Raw genomic sequence first — 21,566 nt, forward strand, 5'->3', positions numbered from 1 at the left:
CAAGTGGTGATCTTAATATTTGTTAGGTTAAGGATAGAACCAGTCAAGATTAGGCATGGGACAAGAGAAATCAAAAATGTTTAAGAATAGAGAATTCATCCAAAAACTAGTTGAACGTCTCACTCTTGAAGATTTCCATCTTATAAGAATTTATTTTCTTCTTTGATCGAGTTTCATTCATGAAACAGAACTAATTCTGTTTACTTGGCATTGTATAAGTAATCAATTCCATTATAGTTAGACAGGTGTAGAACTGGGAAAAATGAGATGAGAAGGGGCTTCGGGAATTCAAGCCTGAATGCAGACTGTAAAAGATTTTCTCTCTGAGGCTTGTTTCTATCATTAGCGGTATTGCTATTTTCAAAACCACAGCACATAAAAGCCTTCATCGCAGATTTGAATTCCATTGTGCTGAGTTCTGGGTACAAATGCAGAACAAACCAGCAACCTCGCCAGAAGTATAGTTTTCTATTTACAGGGCCATTCATACCGGTACATTCCATAACCATGAAAGAGAACTGTCACAAATTGTAGAATTCAGGAATTGGAATCCAATAAATACATGGGGGTTTTTTCACGTTTGGGGTTTTTTTTCACATTTGGGGTTTTGGGAATGCAACTGAGTGAATGCTCATGTCTGGGAACAATAGGGCATCATTTTCCATGAACAACTGAATCACACGCAAAGCAATATTGCACCACAAATGGCTATGACCCGCAGAAAGAAGTGGTATTCACAAAGTAAGAACAATCAGTCCTTAAGTGCAAAACATTTGGATTAAAATTCCATGTCTTTCATGTCTAATTGATTAAAGAGGAGTCTTTGGAAGTACTGTAGGGATCTCATATTTCTTGGCCACAAAGTTGACGACTGAAGTGTCCCAAGGACACAGAAAAACATGTCAGGGTTTACGGTCAAAATTCTGACTCCTTTAACTATTTACTCCATTTAATTTCCCTTACAAAATAAACTATTGGATCAATGAAAATGTTATGAGTATGAACAAAAGCATCTGAAGCTCTTTGCACACCTCTGAAGTGTCCAAAAGTGGAACCAAATCTTAGTCTGAATTAACACAGCCGAACGTCCAAGGATGCAGTCAATAAAGAATAAATTATGCCAGCTTGCGCACAGATAAATTCGGCCTAACCACTTTTCTATCTCCTTTGAAGAAGGGAGTAGGTTCTTAATATATTACCTTTCAGAAGTCTGTTAGGGATAAAAAGAACCTCTGGTACAATAATATGTGAAAGAGATTGAGACAGAGCTACACGGTCCTATCATCAACCTGATTATTTGCTTCATTGCAAAGCATCACATCTTTAGTTCAGTCATTGATTTGAGGCTTTCAAATCATTTTGTGATCTTCCTTTGCTCTAAGCATTCCAACACTTGGCAGAGATTCATTTAAGATCATCCTCGGTCATTTGACACACTTTAGTGCTCTGCTACTCAAGTAGAACTTGATGTACACATAAAATAAGAGATGTCATCAGCGCTGTGTAATCCATTTGATTCTCTTGAAACTGTATCTTTCATATAAATTCATCTCTGCAGTAACAGCGAAGCCTTACCCCGGTCTTGTGAAAATCTCTGTAATCTCTCGGCAACCTTCGGGAGCTTGAAATATATAGAAGTAAAACAAAATATATTCTACTATTATAAAAGCAAAGCACCACAAACATTTGGTTACCAGCAAAATAAGAATCACTTTTAGGGCTATGCTGCAGAAAATAATAACTTGTTTACAAAGTTTGTTTACTGCAAGGAATAGAAATCCTGCCTTTTCTTTCCTTTTTTGTTAACTATGGCTAAGCTAAATTAACTGCCATAGACACATTCAGAAAAAGCAATCTCATATTACTTATTTTATTTATAACCTTAGATTTTCGACAACAATAGAAAGCTGTAGGCACCCTGACAATTATTTAAACTTACAATCTATAATTGCTCAGGAGTGAAAAATAATTACATTCAAATAACAAACCAATTCAACAAGCAGCCCTTTAGTCCTCCTTTCCCCAGCTCCACAGAAACATACCCTTAACCCTTTTCCAATAACAGCCCAAACTTTCTTAAAATGCCTTCTAAGTCTACCTAGAAGATCATTAAAATTAATCTGTTTTGAACCACAGCTATCCTTAATGGAAACATAGAATTTCTGAGGTATTTTCTCATCTGTTAGTAGCCAATAAAATTATGCTACGTTCTCACTTGCAAAAGAGAATAACTCCTTCCTATCCACCCCCAAAAAGACAATTACTCAAGAAAATACCAGAGAAGATTGTTACAAAAAAACTAATTTATATCCAGAGGAACAGGCAGAGGCCAAATAGATATGTGGTTACTCATTTACCATTTATGCAGTACTTGACGTGCACTCATTCCCCAAAAACACGGTATGTCACTCTTGAAAATAAAGTATCTATAATAAATGCTGAGGCAGAGCGTCCACGCTGCATTGATGGTTCGGCAAAGGAATTGCCATTACGCACAGCAAAGTCCATGACCCGCTCACTCTCCAGCCCCCGGGATTTCTTAGACGTCCTCTGAACGACCTGCGCGCTCCGGCTGCGGTTGGCAGAACGTTAAGCCAGAGGGCATCAGGAGGCACAGAGCCTCTGGCTGGTTTGAGGGCTGGAGCAGCACGCTTTTGCTGAGATAAACAGCCTCTCTAGCCTTGAAGGCGGCTTTTGGTAGAGCCTCATAACGTGCTATAGACATACGCGTTGTCATTTATTAAAGAAGCACCATGGCAGCGGCACAGCAGCCATCTAAGGTGGAAATTCCCATCTTTCCCATGAAGCCGGATGGGGCCACTGTACAGCGACTCTTTGAACAAGCAAAGATACTCTTATTTTTGCACGCAGCAGAATTTTTCTCTTTCTTCCCAGGTTCTGAATCAGCAATTATTGAATTTTTTTTCAAAAGCAATGCAATACGTCTTACTTATGCCTACTGCATTTCAGAACAACGCAATCGTCAAAAGTGATATGTGTCAGACGAGCCGGAGATGCAACAGAGTGAACACTGAAGCAGATAATAAATTAGCTTATACAAACTGTGGTCAGAGATCCTTCTACCAGTGTAGTTTGGGGAACTGTAGCTATCCAGCCAGGCGTGGACAACTCAGGTGCCGCAGTCACAGAGCCAGAGCTGCGCTGCCCCAGGGTGGAAGCAGTAAGAGGTCCCTCCAGGCTATGCCTTCAGCCCATCGGCTCTCCAAGCCCGGAGACATCTCTCACACCCATGCCAAGCCAGACCTGCATCCAGAAAGAGCTGTTGCCTATTTTACAGCATTCACTGTGCAATCAGTCATTTTGCCTCATTTGGGGGTTTGGGTTTGTTTTATTTTTTGACATACAACTTCAAAGCAGGTTAGGTGCTATTACTAGAATGCATACCGAGCTTGCAAAACTTGCCCAGCGCTATTGTCCAGCAGAAAAAGATTCATGTGCATCTTTAATTTTTCATTTTTTCTTAACTAGGAGCTAATGACAACTGTGGCTTGCATATGCATGGGTTTCAACACCATTTTCAGCAATGACTCCTGTATTTTCAAATCAGCGCACAGGTTCTAGCTATGTGACTCCCCACAGCTTTAATTAATTAATAATAGAAAAGCAGTCAATGGGATATGATAGGTGATATACACACATGACATATGTGACCTGTGACATACAGTATATGGCATAACAGGGATCCACCTCGCAGTTGACAACAGCAGATGCTCAGGGAAGAATAAGAAAAGGACAAACACGCACGATACTTGCCAGTACAGTAGTCCTAGTCTCTGACTTTTGCAGGATTTCCTGAGCCTGCTGTGGTTTGAATAACTCTCAGTGGATCTCTCTTCCAGCTATTTCTCCTGGCCCCATTTCAACCCGAGAAATCTTCCGTATGCAGAAAACCCTTTGGCAAGGAGAACAACAGTCTTTTATTTTATTCCCTCTTTTCTGATTTATTTTGAAACTGGCTCCTACTATTTCATCCTTTCTTCTGGTCCCTACTTCTTGTAAGGGGAGATATTCTGCAAAATCAATTCCCTTTTACATTCCTCACGCCTCTCATCACTCTGTAGACCTCTCATAGCCCACTAGGTTCTCTCTTTTTCACACTGAATAGTCCTAGCGTACCCTGTTGTTCCTTGTACAGAAGACTGTCCTGGTTTCAGCTGGGATAGAGTTTTCTTCCTAGTAGCTGCTGTGGTTTGGATTTAGTACCAGAATAATGTTGATAACACATATTGGTTTAGTTGTTGCTAAGGAACGCTTATATTAAGTCAAGGACTTTTTCAGCTTTCCATGGAAGCTGAGAGGGAGCACAGACAGGAGAAGCTGGCCACAGGAATGTTCCCCACCACAGTATATAAATAGGGGTTGGCCGGGGGGCAGGAATCACTGCTCGGGATGGGAATCACTGCTCAGATTGGGCTGAGCCATTGATCACCAGGTGGTGAGCAATAGCATTGCATCACTCATTGTGTATATTCTTTTACCATTATTATTATTATTTTCTCTTCTGTTACTGTCCTACTAAACTGTCTTTATCTCAACCTACAAGGCTGGTTTTTTTTTTTTTCTCCATTTTCTCCCTAACCCACTGCGGGGGGAGCAAGCGAATGGCTGTGTGGTCCTAGTTGCCGGCTGGGGTTAAACCACGACAAAGATGCTCCATACTTCTGATCACCTTTTTTGCCCCTCTGAAGCTTTTTCAGTTCTGCTAGATCTCTTTTGACCTGAGCAGTGCAGCCATGCATACAATATTCGCCACATGGAGAAACCATGGGTTTATACATGGGCATAACGAATATTTCTGTTCTGTTCTCTTTTCCATTCTTATTCCACCTTCCAACAACAGGCATCAACAGAGAAAGGATTTGCATACTTAGGCATCAGTTAAAATCCATATATTACCCTCCTCCTAAAACTGCTTATAAGAAGGGAGTTTGGGGGCAAAATATGACTGATGGAGTCATCAGTAAAGTGCCTTAGAGTCACAGCAGGCTGCAGCCAGGGAGGGCACAACTGCTTGAGATCTGAGAGACTCTTATAGCCTCAGGTTCCAAACAACATAGCGCTTCTGTAAGCTCCAGCACATGCTCCAAACCATTTTGGATCCACACAGTACCTTGAATTCTTGGGAAATTATTTGTATAGATTCAATAAGTCCGTTAAAGCAACAAAACTGCCACAGGGCTACAAACATCTTTGCTTTACCCTCGGGTTTGGTCAACGGCATCATAAAGCATAAATTGTAGTTGTGGAACAAACAACTGGAGGGGACCCAGATTAGTTTTAAAATGAGGTAAGGGGCACTATTTTAACTGAAGTTTAAAAAAAAAAAATCAAGTATAAACATACCTTATAAAAATATAAATTTCGGTACTGTCCCATGTACCTATTCAAAAGTCTGTTGATGAAAGCAAAAATTGGATACAGAAGTTATCAGCCAGCAAGAGGAAATCCATATTAAAAGTGCCTGGTTATATGCAGTCTTCTTTGTCTGAAGGTACACTACTAGAACAAGTAAAAGTCAGGAGTATTCATGAATTCTTCGCAGATGCCACATTGTCGCACTATAGTCACCTCCAGTTGGCTGAATAAGCCTGTACCACAGGCGGTTCGTGGCCTGGCTTCATTTATTCATGCAGCACGGCTGTTCCGTGCTTTCAGGATATACCACAGCATGAGAGCTAAGAAATTGAAGAAAAGCTAAAGCTCTGAGATGGGAAACACGGTCAACAACCTTGTTCTTCCATTTCCCAAGCGAAACACATTTCACCTATGGCACTACAGCATAATTAGTGTTGTGTGTATGTGTGCACATACATTTTCTCAATTTTGTTTCAAATCACTGTCAGTCCATTAAGAGTGGTGCTTCTACAGCATAAGACAAAGGGTGGGGGCTGAATGCACTGGGGCATGACGTGAGAGCACATCAGGACATTTGAGGGCACAAGGCCTGCCAGGAGGGGATCGGGGGACAGTATAGAGCAGAGGGAGTGACATTTCACTCTCCTTCACAGCGTCATCAGAAGGAGTGGTGCCCAGGATGAGCTAATCCCAGAACCACGCACAGGTTTCATCTCCAGAAGACAGCCTGAGAACAAAGTAGTAAGAAATAGTAAGGAGAAAAAAAAGATAAGAACCCAGGTATGAATTTCTGTAGCAGACCAGAAATAACCACTGCAGCCAAGCAGCACGCTACACAATGGTTTGAAGAGGGACCATGTGAGCTACCAAAAGTCCTTCTACATCTAAAAAACATGCCCAGATCTTCAATGTAGCAGCACAGTAAAATGATCTTGGGTTTATTGGCTTCCATAAAGCAAAGCAGTTGATAATCTCTTTATCTGCCACAGGGATAAACACCATCACACTTGATGAGTCTGAGTATAAGCATTTTGATGCTTAAGCCCCTACGTTTGCCCTTTCTTGGCTTCTCAGGCACATTCCACTGAATAACACCGAGTTACTCCCATCCTGCTGTGCAGTTGGACTGTATATTACTGTCAAGGTTTGTCTGGAGCCTTGGGTCATATTGAGCTAGTATAAATGAAGAGACAAAAGACGGTGCTAATAGCGTACAAGAGAGTGATATAGATGATAACAACATTCAAGCACATCAGACTTCCCATCCCAGAAGAACGAGTCAATAAAAAGCGGGATGGCCGTTAGCCTGCGTTTGCAGCGAGGCTCCATGTTACACCTTTAGATACACAGAAAGACACTTTGCCCTTCCTGCAACTATGCGTCTTTAGATAGTGTACCTAATTACAAATACATTTTAGCATTTCACTCAAGTTATATCCTTTTGACTTGAACGCACGACTGCTACTACATAATTCATAACATGATTCTCAATAATTTTCAGTCAAGGTTCAAGCAGAAATGTGTCACACTAGGATTATATTATTTATGAGCATAATGTTGGATTTAAGCCAATGACACACCAATAAATTTTATCTCAAAGCCTGACATATTGCATGCTGTTTTCCCTGGCTCACAAACAAATAACTACGGCTGTTTCAAAATTACTTACAGTTCAACTCAAATCAGATATTTTTTTTGTGATTAGTTCGTATCTTATTTGAAAAACTGATCATATTATTTCTCTCTTGTAGATGTTGAAGGGCATTTTTTCCTTCATTTCTAAAGTGTGTCCTGCACAGAGAACAAAGTGAGGTGGTATTCTAGAAGAAAAATCTGGAACAAAATGCTGGCTGGCCCTCTTAAAGTGTGGAGTTTTCACCCTCTTTTAAAGACAAAAGATTTATGTGTGTCTCCCAGGAAAAGCAGAGAGCCTGCGCCAGCCCGCATAGATTGCCATTGAAAATGATCTAATAATGTGGGCAATCCCCTAAATACAGGGGCAAATTACGTACCTGGCATATACTGGGAGGTAAGGGGCTCTGTGAGAACTACTCCAGAAGCAGTTCTTCTCAGCTAACCTCAGGCACTTGAGACAGAGACCTCTAGGGTGTGCTTCAGCATGCAGCTTGAACAACCACATTTAGATCTCAAATTCAGAGATACAAATAGGCATTCACATGTGACAAAAGGTGTCCCAGCTCCCCTGACAGTCAGTGGTGATCCAGGCTCCAGTATTGACGCGTAAAAAAAAGCACCTGGTGTCATCGGAGATGCCTTCTGCAGCAATTCTGCACAAGACTGGCATAAGAGGGGCACAAACGCCAAAAGGTAGACCCGTGTCTTTGGACGCTGGAGATCACGGACAATTTCACATACATGCTATATGTAGATGTCTTTATATGTATGTGTACGTTGAATTCCTAAACATAGGTATGTCATATCATTTGGGATGTCCTGGATAAACCTATCTGGCTTTCATCTCCTAGTTCAGCAGAGCACGGATCTCCTGTGAGACCCGAATCATCCCCGCCAGCCCCCTGTGCATGTCGCCAGTGCCCTAGGACAGCGCAAGGGGCATAAAACATTTGCAACGTATTCATGCAAACGAATCAATTCCCGCTAGTCTAAGCTAGGTGTTTAGATGGCGTTTGACAGAACAAGGCACCCACAGAGGGTGATGTGGACCTTTCTGAGACAGACGTTATGAAGCGACCTCCAAAGGTGTTTTCTCTGACTAGGGAGAAATTCTTGAAGATGATTTTAGATTACATACCTAAAATCTATTGAGATTACTTCCAGCCCAATGAGTAGAAAGCACCGATGAAAATATAAAGATTCCGGTTGACTCCCCCAAGCTTCAGGGGTGTTTCTGAGCAAGTATTTTAAAAGTAGCTGAAGATTTTTGCATCTTCAATTTTAAGCAAGATATCTAACGACACTTTTTTTCAGATCACTAATAACTTCATCAGGTGAGAAAAATTCCTGAAAACTGGGAAAATCACTCTAAATTACCCCAGACTGCATAACCCAATAATAGGCAATCCATATTTTTTAATATAGGACCCTATTCGCTCAGTCTCACATCCCCAGTTCTAAAATTGTCAGGCTGTGACAGCAGTGTTGTAAAGGTAAATCCATTAGGATCTGTAAGATGCACTGACAATGCTTTGTGAATGTCACAGTATGTCTAAAATTATCAAAACAACACAATTTCATCCCTCCAAAAACCTCCTTATATGTTTTTTTCTCTGCTGTTGTAACTACTGACAATTAGCATCACATTTTTCATGGGTGAACAGAATAAATCATCACTGTTCTGTATGCTTTATGCAATGTCATCATGCTCTGTGCTTTATTAACAGGAATCAGAGGATAAATGCTGATGGTAAATGTGTATGTCTGTATATCATATACCCCAGCACATAAACACAGACACACACGCACACATCTATCTCCCACAAAGCAGCATAAATCTGATGAGGGCAGCCTCTAGTCATTAACGGGATAATTTACTTCTATTTCAAACTTAAACCAACTCAGAATGATGCCAAGCATATGTTCCTCCTAGTCACTGATATATCCCTATTTATCATTGGCAAGAAATTACTGCTCTGCAAGGGTTTTGCATTGCTAAAGCAATCTAGGTGCTCTCGCTGGCTTTCGGCATCGGAAAGAAAATGTACGTTCCAGACAATTCCCACCGTTGGAGATCACTGAGCCTTATCCCAAAACTCACGCAAATTAACTATGTCTCTTCTACTCATTTCAGTGGGAAAGTCCCCAAAACAGAATTAAATGGCTGTTTTAAGGTGAATGTCGTTGATTGAAAAGCTGAGATCTGATTTACTTTTAAAAACCTCTGGATCCTCACTAATGTGCAATACGGACTCTAAGTGGAAATCTACACAAAGCTAAATTCTTCATTACCTCAAGAAAGCTAAATTAACATTAACAAGTCCCTGATGGAGAAGGACAGATATTGTGTTTGAAGGCCACATTACTTTTGTTTTCGGAAGCAAAAAGAAAAAGAGATGTGGGTCCTTTGAAATAAAAAAAAAAAAAAACTGTTTCGAAGGGTTGTGCTGATCAAGGACAGCTTTCACTTTGCATTAGGGATATTTTATTGTCCCTTATTAGTGTTTATAAATGTCAGGAAATGTCCTTGGCAAAGACCAAGCAGACAGTAGCATTTTGTATTTATCTGGGTCTGTCTCGCAGAGCGCTCTGCAACCGGCCATTTACGCTCCCGCAAAGTTGACGCACAATGCTAGCGAATCACACCACCAGCACGTAACGCATAACACTTACAACACAACATGAGAAATTGAATATTATGATATTTATTTTTTAAAGGCCCCAGAATTACGTTTATTTCTGTGTTTGTCACCTTGTTTTACAACAGGCTCACAGGAAAATTTTCAAGTCGGGGTTTCCCTGGTTAGACTTTTAAATCCTAAACAAAGAATATTCCCTGGTAATTTCTTAGAGCTGACATAAGCCCTGAAGTTTTGACCAGCAAACCCGAGCATCATACTTCAGGCCAGATTACACGGAGGAGGATGTTTAGGCACTGGTGGCAATAAGGATGAACCAGGACCAGATAGCAGAGGCAGGGAACTGGGCTGTGTTTCAGCTCTCTGGAGGAGGCAACAAAAAGACACTGACTGTAAGTCAGTATCTAGAAGATAAAAAAAAAAAAAAAGAAAATGGGAAATCACAGAATCACAGAATTTTCAGAGTTGGAAGGGACCTCTAGAGATCACCCAGCCCCACTCCCCTGCCACAGCAGGACTGCCCGGAGCACATCCCTCAGGACTGCATCCAGGCGGGTCTGGAAACTCTCCAGAGAAGGGCACTCCCCCCCTCCCTGGGCAGCTGTGCCCGTGCTCTGCCACCCGAACCGGAAAGAAGTGTTTCCGTGTATTTGAACGGAACTTCCCATGTTCCAACTTGTGCCCATTGCCCCTCGTCCTGTCACTGGGAACCACTGAAAAGAGCCTGGCTCCATCCTCCTTCAGCCCACCCTTTAGATACTTGTACGCCATAAGAAGGTCTCCCTCAGCCTTCTCTTCTCCAGGCTAAAGAGTCCCAGCGCTCTCAGCCTTTCCTCATACGGGAGATGCTCCAGTCCCTTCATCATCTTAGTTGCCCTTCGCTGGACTCGCTCCAGCAGTTCCCTGTCCCTCTTGAACTGGGGAGCCCAGTGCTGGACACAGTATTCCAGTTGTGGCCTCACCAGTGCAGAGTAGAGGGGGAGAATGACCTCCCTCGACCTACTGGCCACACTCTTCCCTATGCAGCCCAGGATTCCATTGGCCTTTTTGGCAACAAGGGCACATTGCTGGCTCATGGATAATTTACTGTCTACCACGACCCCCAGATCCTTCTCCTCCGAGCTACTTCCCAGAGGAAATAAGGATGTATTTCTTTAGTAAACATACTGCAAGGGTAAGAATAGGAACATGATTTGGTTTAGGGATGGAGCAGCCCCCCTTTAGGCAATCCCTTTTTGTGATGCAATGTCTTCTTCACGGGTTTATTTTCTCATTGCAGAACTGCAGAAAGTTCAGTGCCCATCAGTTCAGTTCACCACCCAACATTACCATTTCAGTGCTGTACAAACGCAGCCAGTTAGTACACTTCCTTCACTCTTCCAAGACGTTGAAAGAGAATTAGCATGAGAAACATGAACCCCTTCTGGAAGACATTCCCTCTGGCTCTCAATTCTTCCACAATGTGATCCTTGTAACATCTGGTAATACTGCTGTAGACATTTCTCCCACAATTTGGGTCACAGCACACACACCTGTTTCAACATCATGAAGTCCTACATTCTCTTCAGATAGAGATATAATAGCTTCTGACATGTAGCATGATTTAAAGTTTTCTTCCCTTTCTTTGAGCAACAGAGAAAAATTGTTTGTTCTATTTTTACTGCCTACAAAAAAGGTATTTCTCTTGGGGTCCAAACTTTGTTTCCTGTGATTTCCTTTTCCTGGTGAAAAGAACAGAGCTCATCATAAAAACATAACTGAGTCGGAACAAAGGACTTCTTAACACGTTTTCTTATCTGATGTGGCCACCAGTAGGTCTTTCACGAATGAGTAAAAGAAGCTCTATAGAGAGTGACCAATTCTTAAATACATCATCCCACTTTCAAGTGAAATTATTTTCCTTTAGTTGAAAAGTTGCCCGGATCAAGCCTTTATTGGAAAAGGTTGAACCACCCAAGAGCAGGTCTTGTTCGAGGAGCTCAGCTTTCCACCGGCGCAAACCACATCTGTAGGTACCGCAGAGGCAGCTGAGAAAAGGCTGAGAAACCCCTGGCTCTGCCCGGGGCTAATTGGTGTAATCCTATTTTAGTTTGAAAATAACCTTTGGAAGCAGTGGGAATTGTGGGAACGCACAGGGTACAGCTGAATCTCTACAGGACTCAATAACTCAGGCAAAGTACAACAATAATACGGCTCTATAGAATTACTGGAACATGCTGCTGTCTAATAAGTGCAGAGCAGAAGGTGAGCAAGCTTGGATCTGTCTGCCAACTCAGAAATGTCTGTAATTAGATCTTATCAGTTACTTAGCATCCTACTTCTGTCTATATTTTGTTTACATCAAGAAACCAATTATCCCATTACTAGCCAGTACATGTCAAGCAAATACAACACAATTTAGTCCCGTATTTAAAAACTGTTAAAAATACAAAGCTGAAATCTTGCCAGATTTTACTAAAGGCAATAAGAACCCTTCTATGAACGCACCATACGCACAACGCTTCCTCTTAGAGAACTCAGGTAGCACGGAAAGCACAGTGAGTATAGAGGTGCTCTGGGATAAACCGGAGTCTTGCAATTGCAGCAGTTGATAAGAAAAACATGCACGTAAATTCAGAAACGCTGACCAGAAATATTTCTGAGCATAATACAGCAGTGCATTTAAATGCATTTAAAATATGCAAATGATTCCAATGGCACTGATGGCAATATTAATTTATATTTGTATATGTTCTGCAGCTTTGAAGCATTTCTTTTCATTTTGTACACCTCTATCCAAAAGTTGGTTTTAGACCCTAAATTGCTTCTTTTCAAAACATTATCAAACCCCTTAATATATGTTCAGATTTTGACTTTTGGTTAGGTTTTTGGTCAGAATCAGTCACTACAGGCAAAATATCGAAAATATCTATGGCCACAAAAACTACAAGAAAACTTTCTGGAAGGCATTTTGAATGACTTCTACTTTACCATCCATAAGACAAACACATAACATCTAGAGTTTCATCTGGTTCAGTCGCTGAACTTGGGAATACACACCCTTCTTTACTTCAAGGGGCACAATGATTTTTGATACAGCATTCTTCAGTGTCTCCAGTGAGGCTGTGAGCAGTGCCTGTGCACCTCCTGCACTCTTACTGCTTAGAGTAGTAGCTGGAAACTGGATCAAGAGGTCTCTGGATGGTTAACATTAAAATATTTCCATTAAAGAGTCACCCTTACCCTTGAAATCTAGCTTTTTCACCATTGTAGAAACAAGGACACATTTCTTTATTCTAATAAACAATGGGTTTATCTTAGGCAGCCGAATGATGCTAAAGAGATGACCGGAGAGTCTCAAGATCATTTAAATAGTCTTTCGAAAACTGTGAGGTTCTGTTATAAACGGGGAAATTGCAGGAACAATGACCCGTGTACTTTCACCCTTACTTTGATCAAAACAAGAAGTCCTACCATAAAGTAAATAACCAGCATTAGTAAGAGCATCTTGAAGGAGGTTCTGCAGAAGATGGAGCTATGTAATGCAATCTAACTGCATTTTGCAAGCAGGTAAAAGGATTAGTGTTTACAACCCGGCATCATGTTTTATATTATTGTTATATGTGTATATGTTATTTCTAGTGGTGAATCTAAACTATCCAAGCAGCAGGAAAATTCACTGCAAGTAGGCTACATCTACAAAATCATATGGTTATTTATCATCTTTTAGCTTTTGCAGATCTTTTTAAGGAAGAGGGATTACATCTTAGTAATTACTGCTCTTTGAGATTTGTCCCTCTGCAATCCCAATTAAAGGACTCAGGGACGTTTCTGGAGAAGAGGGGTGAGAAGCCCTCTCTTGCTAAGGTGGAGGCAGAAAGTCTACTAGCTCAGACTAGCTCAGTTTCTTCTAGCTTACAGATAGCTAAAATACAAAGAACTTGCTGCTAACAGGAGCATACGTGGATACGATGAGTAATAATTTGAGGAGAAGAATTACTAACAGATAACTGTTTTCTTCTTTGAGCGCTTCCTTTCATTCCCACTCACATGGGGCCAGCAAACGCCGCCCCCTTGGAGGTAGCAAAACTGAACTGTAGCTCCATTTTTCTATACCACGTATCAGAATGGGATGCCAATGACAACAAATGACAACAATTATCATCAGAGTCATGTTTGTATACTACTATACTTCAGGTCTAATAGTAAACCTAAGAACATGTAGGTTTTCCATTTATTCGCAGCACAGATGGCAGCAGCATGAGTTTTCACCACCTAGCCCAACATTTGCAATCACAGGCTTGCGGAAAATCTAGGGCAATTTAAAAATGATGAAAGTTACCAGGCTTGATAGGAATATAATGGAATTGCTCAGGAACGATTCAAAGCAGGATGTTTAATAAGATTTTGTGCTCTTCCAATGAAATTCTGTAGTTAGGATATTACTTTCTATGAAATTTTACGTATCGTGTACAATCAACACAATCAACAATCAACAATCAATATAACCGATATATCACACCAACACCCACCACAACCACTGGAAAGCTGATTTAACCATCACACAGGAAATAAAGGAGGAGCTTTAAAAAATGTAAACAGTGAAGACTGCGTCAATATGGGATTGTACCAGAACTGCCTGACCCTGCCTGCTGTTAAGAAATTCAAAGAAGAATCTCTACATCCATCTTAACCGTAAAACTCAAAAGGTAACATACAATCCTTTTCCATTAGCTCCAAAAAAAATATCAATCAATCTCTTTTTCCACCACTACAAGAATTTTTTGATGTTCCCAAAATCCACAGACAAGGGAGTACTGGCAGAAAGACAGTACTGGATAAGAGGAACTCTAAGGAGAATTTGAAGAAATCATGACCATAACTGAAGGGGGACACCCACAAACCATTTCTCCTCTTCAACCATGGTAACCACAGAAACATGACCTCCACAGGAAAGTTAATGCTTACTGTGATTTTTTGCAATAATCAATTGAAAAGATAATTTTTGGAGTAACAAATTAGTGCCCACGGATAACTTAGCCTTTTGCATTCCACATAGGATTGCTAAATATTTCAGATGTGAATACAGCTCTCTTTGAAAATAGATTAAGGTTAACAATTCATTCCAGACAGATACGTAAACTGTTACTACATAATAACTTTCAGACACTGCTCAGGTTTTTGAAAAGTTTATGCTACGTTTTTTCTTTTTATAAATTAGATCAGATCACCATCGCTAAGCTTGACGACTGAGAAAATGCCATATTGACACAGGCTACTTTCTCCTGTAAAATACAGATTAATAATCTTTAACATCAGTAGGGATGATTGGATTATCTAATGTGATCTACTGTATCATGTAGGGAAGATAATTTCTACTACTTTTGCCTTTATGGAGATCGATAATGTGTTTTCTATTGATGCATAACCTCAGGAAGCACCTGGGGTGAACGGGTGCCTGACACGAGTGTTTAGGTTCATTCTGGGTGCCATAGGACTACTGAGATGTCCACACCGCAGGACTGCAAGAGACCTCCATCCCTCTGGTTTGGCAACTGGCAGCCTGGTGAGCCCAAGACATCTGAAACCTCTGGCTAGGCATGTGCTAACTGCCCCAGTCCATATCTGAAGACACAATGATATGCAGATTCTCTTGTTGCTTTGATAGTTTGTTTAGGTGTTTCACCTTTTTGTTGCTGCTGTTAATAAATTCTAATTTTCAATAGCATGTGAAATGTATTTAAGTATCAGTCTCGGAAACACTGCGTGCAGGTGTAAAATTGCCTGCTAATACCTACTCACTATACCCCTAATTTCACATCCGAAGGCTCCATTTATTAATTTTGTTACATTATACTGGGCATTTATATAGCACCACTTCTCAGAATCACTGCTTTCCAGGGTACATCCTCTGTTTTTACATATTTGTTGATACACGCATTGCCTTGTGATTGCCAAAGTTTATATATGTGATATATATACCCAGGTCAAAAATAGTTATGACTGCTTCATATACCTGACCTGCACTTATTATGATTTAGAACTCCATCAGGCTAGATGATATAGCAGGTGTATCAAGTAGTAATTTAATATTTACTTCAACATTCCAGATAGATAAACATTTAATAGGATATAATAAATTTCCTAAGGCACTTTTGTACCATCCTGTAGAAGTTAATAGAGAATTACATCCTTTCTAAACAATCCAATCTTATGGTTCAAAACAGGGTTAGGAAATTTTTCATTCTCTGTAACAATAAGTTTTAAGAATAATTGTCATCGAAATTCACTTTTTTCTTCCCTAGTAAATTCCATAAGCTTGCCCTTAAGGATTAACATTAGCACATTCTGAAATGACAGCTCTGACGATTCCCAGATTTGGGTAAAGTCCATCTCTTGGTAAAAAAATGGTGACTCTGATCTATTTTAGGAAGTTTCTTTCTTCCAGAAGTAATTAATTTCTCCACAGAAACACTTTTTTCAAGTTTTACAAAACAGCTCAAAGAATGACATTTTCCTAGAAAACACATACAATGAAATCACACATCTTCTCTTTTACCTCGGCCACCTTTGCAGCCCTCTTGGCAGCCAACAGGAAGTCTACGGGACCATTCACAACGTAAAGTACAAATCAGCAGGTTTGGTTTTGGGCATGTAAATGGTAACAACTCTGCAAGTGCAGTAGATCCCACCAGTTTGAGTTCTTTGCATGACTTAAGGTCTGGAGAATCATGGATCAGCTTCAGAATTTTGTTTAAACACACGATCTTACAGGAATTATCATACATAAAAATCTATTTTGGAATTTTCATGGAACAAACTAAGCGTTTAAATTTGCTGGGTTTATAACTCAGAAAAATACTTTTCATCTGCTTCTTTTGGGGCATGGATGTCTCCCAAAATGATCAGTGGCTTTAGCTGACAGTAGTGGTTAGAAAAATGGCAAGAGCAGCCCAGATTCTAAAACTCTAAGGACTCAGGCTGAAATTAAGAAATTTGGCATGCAGTAACACTAGACAGCTTAGAGCTTTTATTTTAAAACTGATGTCTTACCAAATACAGCCATCTGTGTTCCCTCTGGGAAAGGTTCTACCATTCTGTTTCCATTGACATGATGTTTATCTAAAAGGGAAGAAAAAGTCAAAATGTAACAGAATATATGCTTTGCATAAAAACAACTGGTTTTTTCTTACCAGTTTTTTCTTACTGTTTTTTTCTCTGGTTCTGTTGAAACCTGGAGTTTGATTTATGAAAGTAAACCTGTACAATTCACTAATATCTGGAAATTCACACTCTCTGAGTCTATTTTTCAAAAATACTGTCCCCAAGTCCCAGGATATAAACTAGAGACGCAATTTGGTTTAGTGCTTCAGACAAGTCAGCTGATACTAACGTGACACACACATACAGAGCAATATACAGTCAATCACTGTCAAAGGTGGAGTACTCTTGAAAGCAACCTCCTCATGCAAGCATAAAAAGCCGGAAAATCACTATTCTCTGTTGCTGCTAGGATACGTTAGTGCTCAACCACAAGCTTTTTTACAGCACCAAGCAGGAACTGTGTGTATTTTCTGCACCAGCATGGTGGATTGACCTTGGCTGGCTGCCAGATGCCCACCCAGCTGCTCTCTCACTCCCCCTCATCAACAGGACAGGTGGAAAAAACAAGATGGAAGAACTCATAGAATCATTTTTGCTGGAAGAGACCTTTAAGATCATCAAGTCCAACCATTAACCAAACACTGCCAAAACCACCACTAAACCATGTCCTTCAGCACCACATCTACACATCTTTTCAATACCTCCAGGGATGGTGACTCCACCACAGCCCTGGGCAGCCTATGCCAGTGCTTAATAACCCTTTCAGTGAAGAAATTTTTCCTAATATCCATCCTAAACCTCCCCTGGCGCAACTTGAGACCGTTTCCTCTTGTCCTGTCGCCTGTTCCTGGGGAGCACAGACCGACCCCCCATCGCTACACCCTCCTTTCAGGGTGCTGTAGAGAGCCAGAAGGTCTCCCCTCAGCCTCCTCTTCTCCAGGCTGAACACCCCCTGGTCCCTCAGCCGCTCCTCAATCAGACGTGTGCTCCAGACCCCTCACCAGCTCTGTTGCCCTCCTGGATCAAGGTACAATACAGGGAGATCAGGACCAATTAACCACCATGAGCAATCCAGACTCAACTTGAGGAAAATTAATTTAATTTATTGCCAACTAAAATGTGTTTGGATAGCAAGAAACAAAGACAAATTAAAACAAAACCTTCCTTCCACCTCCCCTTTTCCCCGGCTCAGCTTCACCCCATCCCCGACCCTCGGACTCACAGGGCTCTTCTCACAATTCTTTCCTCACTCCTCACTGCTCTGCCATGTTTTGCCCTTTCTTACATATATTTTGCCCGAGGCACCACCAGCGTCACTGAGGGGCTCAGCTGGGTCCTGTGGTGGGGACATTGGAGCCAGCTGGAACCAGCTGTGTCCGGCACAGAGCAGCCCCGGCCTCTCCTCACAGAGGCCGCCCCTGAAACCCTCCTGCAACCAAAACCTGCATATTTACACCCAATACAACCAGCAACCTGCTCACTAAAATGAATATTTATCCAACATATTCTAATGCCACATCCATTCATGACAGACCAGATTGAGTTTGTCCTTTACAGCAGTCACAGCCTGGACTGTTTTAACACTATTAAATGACAGCCGCCATTGGAAGCCACTGCAACAGATCCAACATAACTGCTCTTCCATGAACCAACGCTCAACCAAGAAGGCGGCAGGAGCACAAAACGCCAAAAAAAAAAAAAATAAATAAATCATGCAGTTGTCATCAGAGACTTGGAGTCGGCAGCACCAGCACCTTCCAGCTCCTGCCAGGCCTCCACAATGGAGGTGTTTTTCACACAGGGCACTTCCCCTATGCCACGGCCAAATGTCTTCCATTTTTCTGAGAAAACTTGATGCATGACACAAATCGCATCCGCTGTTTTCATGGAAACTGAAGAGCTGGTACATTTGAGGTTTACTTTAGTTAAATGGTTCTTTTCTAGCCATTATGGCTACTCTCAGGTGAAAGACCATTTTCTCTAGAGCGCAGCTGGGCTCTGGGAAACCTGGTCTGTGGAAACAGACTGAGCTGCAACAGAATGAGCTGCAGCTTTAGACTGAATTATATATCATAAAATGATAGAATCATAGAATGGTTTGGGTTGGAAGGGACCTTAAAGATCATCTAGTTCCAACCCCCTGCCATGGGCAGGGACACCTCCCACCAGCCCAGGTTGCTCCAAGCCCCGTCCAACCTGGCCTTGAACACCTCCAGGGATGGGGCAGCCACAGCTCCTCTGGGCAATCTGCGCCAGGGGCTCACCACCCTCAGAGTGAAAAATCTCTTCCTAACATCTCATCTAAATCTCCCCTCTCTCGGTTTAAAACCATTACACCTCATCCTATGGCTCCCTTCCCTGATCCAGAGTCCCTCCCCAGCTCTCCTGGAGCCCCTTTAGGCACTGGAAGGGGCTCGGAGGTCTCCGCGGAGCCTTCTCTTCTCCAGGCTGAACACCCCCAACTCTCCCAGCCTGTCCTCCCAGCAGAGGGGCTCCAGCCCTCCCAGCATCTCCGGGGCCTCCCCTGGCCCCGCTCCACCAGCTCCATGTCTCTCCTGTGCTGAGGCCCCCGAGCTGGAGGCAGCACTGCGGGGGGGTCTCTCCAGAGCAGAGCAGAGCGCAGCAGAGGGGCACAGCCCCCCCTCGCCCTGCTGGCCACGCTGCTGGGGATGCAGCCGGGGATGCCGGGGGCTCGCTGGGCTGCCAGCACATGTTGCCGGCTCGTGGTGAGCTTCTCTCATACCCTTGCACGGGTATGAAGGAGGACACAAGACAGAATGACTATACAAAGCATTTGCATAAAAGCCAAATCAAGACTGAGACTTTCAATCACAAGCAACATGAAGCATACAGGAAAGTGCAATATTATGGCATTGCTGGTGCTCACAGGGATGATTTCTATGTAATAAAATAGCAGAAGCCTGGCTTTACTCCCTCTCTGACAAGATGGCTCCCAAGGGCTGAAGACTGCTCAGTTTCCAAACTAGACAGTACATTCTTCACATCCCAATGTACTTCTCTTTTATCTCACTGTACTTCCCTGAGCATGAAGAAAATTCTACTCCTTGTGATAATAGAGGCTTATAGAATCATAGAATTGCTGAGGTTGGAAGGGGCCTTTAAGATCATCAAGTCCAACCATTACCCTGCCCTGACAGAAACCACTTCTAAACCATGTCCCCAAGTACCACATCTACCCTTTTTTTAAACACCTCCAGGGATGGGGAGTCCACCCCCTCCCTGGGCAGCCTATTCCAGTGGTTAATAACCCTTTCAGTGAAAAAGTGTTTCCTAATATCCAATCTAAACCTCCCCTGGCATAACTTAAACCCATTTCCTCTCGTCCTATCACTTATCACCAGGGAGAAGAGGTCAGCCCCCACCTCTTTACAACCTCCTTTCAGGTTCTCACTATTGTATAATCAGGGTTGTATATATAACCTGGAAATGAGCTCTCCAACCTCCAAATAAGCTAAAATATACAGATCCACAACAGAATGTTCCCAATCCTTTTCAGTGGCATCCCCACATTCATTTCTCGATCTACTAAGATTCATTGTCAACAATGGCAGAAAGAAATAAAATCACCTGAACTCAAAATACAGGTTTTTCATTCACAAAATACTTTCCAGGGAGAAAGCAAAGGGATTTTCTCTGTACGAGCATTATTTTACTTCCTGCAGCACAGAAAGCCGTGAGGAATAAACCGGGTCAAATTAAGAACATGGGATTGCCTCACAAATTCTCCGAAAGCAGTATTTTTCATTAGCAGGGAGGCATAGCAGAGTATTAATCCCAGTTGGCATCAAACATTTATCAACAGTCACCGAGAAGGGAAAATCAGGGTTATCTGCAATTGGAGCAAGAGGTGCCATAAAGTCAATTGTTTGCATTTAGGGAGATTGGATGCCCTGTGCCACACAAGCCAAGAGAGGGGCTTTAGGAAGGAAATTATTGGGAGGTTCCAGAGTATGAGTGATATGACCAATGCCGTACAAGGTTTCAACCTCGTTAGCTATAGCTTGTATTACTAGCATGATCTACAGCCATCTGAGATGAGCGAACAGTCAGAAAACTTATGAAACATCATGCAAGATCAAATAAACTAACCCTGCTCTAGTCCTGATAGCCGCCTTCATTTAAAGAGTGAATGACATATGTGATGCATGAAGTAGTTATCATTTCAAATGGTGAGGCTTTCAATATATTAAAATTAAAATTAAAATTAAACTTTTAGAGGTGAGATGGGCTTGAATGAAAATAATATGTTCAGAGTTCTCAAGCTGTCTTCCAATGCCATCATACTTTTGTTCCAAAGATCTTAGACAGATAAAATAATTCATTTTCTTGTCATTCATACTTTGTTTTACCATTTTCCAGTATTCTCTGCCCTCTGTCTAGATGCACTAAATAGTAAAAAAATAAAAAAAAAAAAATTATATGGACTTTCAGAAAACATACATTCAACCTTAGGAAGAAAGTAACAACACATAAACATGAAAAGCCTCTCAACAAGTACACTATTCAGAGAACATTGCAGTTTCTGGCTTTTTACTGAACAGTTATTCTTCTGAAAACAGAAGCTTTAATTCTCACCTACAAATTGGACTGAGTAGCTCCAGAAAATCAGAATTACGTTGGCCCCATCAAATTAGAAAAAAAAATTGAAGGGCTTTCCCTGTAAGTTGCCAACAGAAAGAATAAATGACTGTTCCAAGCTCATCGTCAGTCCAGAGACAGGGGCTTACCAGAAATAAGACAGATAAACCCTACTGTTGCAGAGACATGCAGAGATTATCAGTGAACACTGAACTGGCTATGAAAAGTCAACCT

General features: G+C 41.6%; 1 protein-coding gene across 1 annotated transcript in view; it reads right to left on the reverse strand.

Annotated features, from left to right (window-relative positions):
• Window positions 1–21,566, reverse strand: part of MSRA (methionine sulfoxide reductase A) — a gene marked incomplete at its 5' end in the record, with an annotated part of 315,775 nt that overhangs the window by 182,108 nt on the left and 112,101 nt on the right. Inside the window, one exon of the mRNA XM_082481564.1 lies at window positions 16,683–16,751. Coding sequence (XP_082337690.1) covers window positions 16,683–16,751 — 69 coding nt within the window. The remainder of the gene's footprint in view (window positions 1–16,682; window positions 16,752–21,566) is intronic.

The sequence above is a fragment of the Vanellus vanellus genome, assembly GCF_965231255.1.
Source record: "Vanellus vanellus genome assembly, chromosome: 3".
NCBI classification, from domain to species: domain Eukaryota; kingdom Metazoa; phylum Chordata; class Aves; order Charadriiformes; family Charadriidae; genus Vanellus; species Vanellus vanellus.